Genomic DNA, 6,000 nt, shown 5'->3' with positions numbered 1-6,000 from the left:
ACTTTTTCTAGAATTATTCCACAGAGGGAGGTTCACTAATAAAACTATAACAATTAAAACAGTTAAACCTCACCTTTAACTATAAAGCATACGGATTCGTACTCTTCATACATTACATATTGGATGATAAATCTGAATGTGCTGATGGTGTTTTTGAGACCTGTTAATGGCGTACAGACAGTAAAGCAGTTGCTGTGAGGTCCACTGTGTTTCTTACTCATTCCATCAAGCGCTTAAAGTGCAGTCACGTGAGCTTTCTTTAATCACAGTGCACCGCACTGAGCCGGGGAATTGCAGTGCAGAAACAGGGGAGAGTAATCATACAGTACATTTTTGAGTGTATGAGAGTAATGACACACTGCTGCAATGACAAAGAACCTGTTTGAAAGCTCCCGAGAAGATATGCTGGAAGTGATTTGTTAGCGAACCGCTGTTTCAATTTCCTGTACACGTCAAAGTTGAAGAAAGGTAAACTGAAACAAGAAGATCTGAAAACAAAGTCAAAAAGTACACCCATTAACTTTATATCATGGCCCTCAAATTTGAGAATGCAGGCCATTAGCAGCTTGGATCTACGGTTGGTAATGTGGAAAAGCTAGTAAAAGCATCCTTGATTTAAGTTAGTTTGCTTCATTGCTCCCTCAGAAGCTGAAGAGATGATTGGACGCGCTTGTTAAAGTCCTGCGACCACCAGACATGACAGATTCAGAATCAGAATCCATTTTCTTCTGATTTGATTCATTGATCGGGCTCCACAATGCAGAAGTTCCTGAACCTGTCACAAGTGTATCACGGCGCCTGCTTTAGCAGCGCGTGCTGAGAGACGTGTCCACATATCCTTGTCTCGTTCAACGAGATCATCATCCAAGTGCTTCAATGAGTAGTCGTGGGACACACACAGAGAGACATTACTTTATTGTTATTACATAACAAACATTTCAACAGGCAGTGTGTGTTAAGTTCGGAATAGTTTGCATAGGTACAGTCGGTACATCTCGACATTTAAAAGGGTTCATTTATCACATGTACAACACTTACAAAAACGCTGGCAGTATCGAAGGCTATGTGAGACACATTTATGTTTCTCTGAACACAAAAAGTTTGCAAAAGTCTTCGTGCAGCACCAGGATTTGGTCGTTTTGCAGTATTTTGAATGAACACGCTGCTTCATGTTTTTATGAACTATAGAAGAGAATTGCTGGGAGCGTGTGGCAGTGATGAACCAGTGAAAAAACAATTTGGAACATGCACTAAACTCGTACCTTAAGCTCAGAACTTCTGAATATCCCTTTATAGCAACTTTGCCAAGAGATGGAGGAGAAGAAAAATTCAAGTAAGAGGATCGAGGGTATAAAGTCTGGAGAGTGTAACTAGTTCCAGATTCATCCTTCTCTGTAACTCTTCACAGTGGCTAAGCTAAGCTAAGCTAATCAGCCCCTAGTTCTAGCTCCTTACAGATCCTCATATTGTATCAATCTTCTCATGGAATCTTTAGCAGGAAAGAATGTTTCTTCTTCACAATACCAAACTATTTCTTCTCCATTCTATGTAAAAAGAACATGAGGAAAACGGCTCAATGTTGAATCCACGTTAATTAGGAGGCCATGAATCGACATGAAAAAAAAATGGATCTCTTGCAGCTGCAGTGTGAGCGCGGCCCGTGGATCCCTGCTGGAGGAGGACGACTGATGGCCTGTCAGAATCCTCAGAGCGCCCAGGAGCCGGAAGGGATTATTCACGCTTGCGTCTCTGACTCCTCTCCTGATAGATCAGCTCAGTGAACGGTCTGTAAAATGCAACAGAACAAACAAATCACGGGGCAATAACTCAGGGGCTTGAACGCCGTACCACTCTGTGCCAGGGTCCCTTCTGTGTGTGTGTGATGAACCGCGAGGGAACCACAGCGCCGCGCGTGTGTGTGTGTGTGTGTGTGTGTGACAGGATGCTCTCCACATGTTCCTCCACTCTGCACACGGATGCTCTGACGCTTTTACACCACTGAGCCCCACCAGGAATCAAACAGCTGTACTGGACTCTACTATTTCGGATTAAAGGATGAGCTGTGAGGCCCGTAGGGAGTGGAGGCCCGAGAGTAAGCGTGAAATGAATGCGTTTTTTACGATTTTGTGAGTGCGGCAGAGACTACGTGAGCACATAGGGAACGCGACACTTAGGGGAGGACAGGCCTCACGCTGCTTGGCTTTTTTTTTTGTGCTTGGCGGTTTTGTGGTATTTATGTATTTGACCGATTGTTTAGTGCTTTAAAACCTACCGAAGCTTGCCGTGCTCAACTGTCGGGTGTGATTGATTTTAAAATAATTTTTAAAATGAATGCGATTCACATAACCTGGTCGGGACATCCCCAGGGGATTGTTTAGACACCTCAGGGAATGCTAACAGGAAATGTGGATCTTTCTCATCAAACCCTGAATGGCATTAAAAGGCATATTGAGACTGACATACAGGGTGCACGAATCCTCCCAGAAGCCACTTGAGAAACTCTATCCTCATTCGAGTTAATTTCCGGGCTCTATTATTAGATTGTCACTATTCTCCGTTGTCAGCTGTGTCTCACGCTGCATCGCGGGGGGTGGGGGGGAAGGGGGGGGGGGGGGTTGTGAGCGACACGAGCAGAACTCAATAGAGATGGATTTCCAGTCGCAGCGAGGTTGCATCATCGATGCCTGGGCTGCTTTTGCCCCTTTTCAGTCACTGCGTGTGGCAATATCCATCAGGTCGCCTCGCTACACCTTCCAGAGTTCAGCCCAATTAGATCATTCAGAGTCTGTGCCGGAGGCGGCGGATAAATATACCAAAGTGAGCATCCTATCCCAGTCACAGTTGGTGTTAATATCTGTCTCCCGCCTTCCATTCAAGTCACAGGCCTCGGGCTCAATTGTACGAACCCCTGCTCTGCCATTCACGTCGGGTATTAATGTGGGACATTTGCAGAAAGGCCTTTTCCTGACGCAGTGTTTTCCTTTGACATGTTGAGGTCCTTCTCAGCCACGTTGTAATAAAACCAAAATAACTTTCAGGGCCCAGAATAGTAGACATGATTGGAATAAAACACAAAATGCCAAAAAGTGTGTGTGGTGTGTGTGTGTGTGTGTGTCGGCCATTTTCTATCTATTGCACTGCTGCCGGCGCCATCACTTTGTTTGTGTATTAGTTTCAGGGTCCTCAACTTAATAGGTTGTGAAATATGGTGTGTTCAGGTGCATCCGTGTGGTTTCACGAGCTGTTATGATTCCAGTGAGCAGTTGTGTCTCCGTGACTTTAGAGGACGTTACATTGATTTACTTCCACTTGTCTGAGGACTTACTTCCTTTATCGAAACGTATCCTCAGACATACATTCATTCCGCTGTCATTTCATGGACTGACCAAAATGCATTTGAAGACTCACCCCTCGAATCGTATGGCCACCTTGTAAACCACGGCTACCATGGCGGTGAGGACGAGGCCGACGGGACTCGCCCCGCTGGAGAAAGAGAGAGAGAGAGCGTCACATATGATGTGCGATGGAGACGTGAGGCACTCAACAGTGGTCCCCGCCTCAGGTGAGGACAGAAGATCTTGATTTGCATCTAAAATCTTTATGGATACCCGATAACTTTGCTCAAAATATACCATATTCAGAAAGAAATATTTGGAGGATAGATTCAGGGAGTAAATGTAACTTGGTACAAAAAAAACAAGAATTGTTGATAAGCGATACATCTTTTTTTCTGATGTGGTTCATCTTTGTGTACAAAAATACACCCACTGACCTACATACACCTGATCAGAAGGATGCACAGGGACACACGTTCATCTGGTCATATAAGCCCATTCTAATTCATGCTGCAACCCTTTCATTCAGAGCACACGATGTTGGTACGGACATAATTAGCGAAAGAATCAAAAAGAAAAGAAAAGAGTGCTGGACTAAGAGCACTCATGTGAGCAGCGGTGTGAGGTTACAAAAGGCTCTATTCTCAACGTTAAACCCAGGTTCAATATTTACGCCATGTCCGCTCTGGTTGCTTTTCTTCCCCCCTCTATTGAAGCTCACAATTGCCAACCTTGAAATAAAAAAAGAAAACCCAATGACTCAAACCAGAGACAAATTGCCACTGCCCGCTGAGCTCGATGGGGCTGTCCATAATCAGGTGTTATGGAGGCGGACAAAGAAGTTTCACGCGGCACCTTTCTGGACTTTTCGAAGCCAATTAGGAAAGTATATGAAAGGTGTTCCTTCTAATATAGAATCTCTGTAGCTTCCCTTTTGTCCGACCCAGTAGTTTCGAAAGAGATATGTTTAAATGCACGGTCAGGGTGACTAGTCCACCCACACACACACACACAAAAAAACCCATGCAGTTCTGTTACATCAGATGTGAAGCCGAGTCAAACAGAGTCCACGAGGACATCAGCACCAATGACTTGTGCCTCCTTGCGTGTGCAAGGCCGTAAATTAGCACAATCAGTACAGCTATACAGTACAAGGCTACATTATGTGTGAGGTGTTCAGGCATTGACATGGCACCAGAGAATAAAAAGGAGTGGACATTTTAGTCCTGCTTTTCCAGATTCTGAGAGGAAAACCTATTTTTTAAATTCTTGGAAATAAAGGAGCTACTGAAGCTACTAGATGGGAAGATAAGAGGACCATCAGACTGTCTCTGGAACAGGAAAATTGGCTATCCACCACATATGGTACCAAATATGTACTTGGATAAAGCTCACAGGAGGATTCACAACAAAAGGATGACTCTTCAATAATAAAAATGAAAAGAGTAATAAGGAAATATATGGAGAGGCTTTGAGTAGCTGCTGGATGAACCTCACTAAAGCCCCACCCCCAATGCAGGGAGGTTTAATTTAATCTGTTTTAGATGAAGTACCCAAACTCTAGCGTTTGTGACTGACAGCACTGTGCCAGGGAAGAACTAAATCACCACAGAGTGTCGTTCTCCACCTCTCTTAAGAGGATTCTTGCAACCTGATTGGCCGAGAGGGGAACTCCACCAAGCTGCGGCCTAAATCAGGAGTCTGTCCCGCCCCCTTGCACCGCAGCTGATCTCAATAGGCCACCAATCGGGACAAGGGAAATGACAATAAGCAGCTAATGAGGAACATGCCAATTAGCACTCAAAGGGAAGTTGAGCTCAAACTGATGAGAAAGGCTTTAGTTTTGACGGTATTTGGATTTGAATGAAAGTTTTAGACCAATTTAAATTTAGTTATTGATTGGTTTGAAAACGTCCTGACTGAATGAGGGGACATTGTTGGCACTTCAAACACAGCCGTTAGATGATGGCGAGATGACAGCAGGAAGATGGTTCAACCAGGTGGAATTCTGCCTCCAGGATGATCATATGGGTGTAGTTTTGTGTTTAAAATAAAATGAACAATTAAAACAACAGTGTGTGAAACACACGCTTTCTAAAGTGATTACTCATTACTTTTAAGATTTAGTCTTTAGAAGAAAAACAACATTGTAACAACAAACAAATTCATTAATCGCCATTAATCGAGATGTGCGATTAATTCGTAAATTTTTTTAAATCTATTGACAGCCCTACTTTTTATACTTCCGTATCGTGACCTTTTTATGAGATCACGTGATCCGCAGAAAACTCTCACGTGTTGGCTTGGACACGTACATAGAGCAGACATGTGAGACAGACAAATAAACAACAACATCCACCCAACAACTCTGAAACCCCACCATGTGTGTGTTGTTGTTGTTTGTTGGCTTGGGGGTCCACTGTTTTTGTGTATTGGCCCATTCGGTGCACTGTGACGCACGCTTGTTGCTGCCGCGTTAGTGTCGCTCCGCACTGCTGAGCCGTGCGTTTTACTTCACTGATGTGGTTTTGACCTACTTTTCTTTAAGCGCTGTCCTTTCTTTTGAAACTAGCCGGCGCACACATCCGCACGGCATCATCCGCCCTGTTGCTCTTTTATATGAATGTGATGTGTCATAGTTCAGCCTCCATTCAGTCACATTTCC

General features: G+C 44.1%; 1 protein-coding gene across 1 annotated transcript in view; it reads right to left on the bottom strand.

Annotated features, from left to right (window-relative positions):
* Positions 1-886: 886 nt before the first annotated feature.
* The window catches only part of pemt (phosphatidylethanolamine N-methyltransferase), a 28,781-nt gene continuing 23,667 nt past the window's right edge, over positions 887-6,000 (bottom strand). Inside the window, exons 6-7 of the mRNA XM_037464122.2 lie at positions 3,409-3,483; positions 887-1,786 (exon numbers count right to left, since the gene is read on the bottom strand). Of these exons, the coding sequence (XP_037320019.2) occupies positions 1,732-1,786; positions 3,409-3,483 (130 nt within the window). The 3' untranslated portion in view covers positions 887-1,731. The remainder of the gene's footprint in view (positions 1,787-3,408; positions 3,484-6,000) is intronic.

This window comes from Pungitius pungitius, chromosome 21 (assembly GCF_949316345.1).
Source record: "Pungitius pungitius chromosome 21, fPunPun2.1, whole genome shotgun sequence".
NCBI classification, from domain to species: Eukaryota; Metazoa; Chordata; class Actinopteri; order Perciformes; family Gasterosteidae; genus Pungitius; species Pungitius pungitius.
This window is presented reverse-complemented; position numbering and strand designations above follow the sequence as displayed.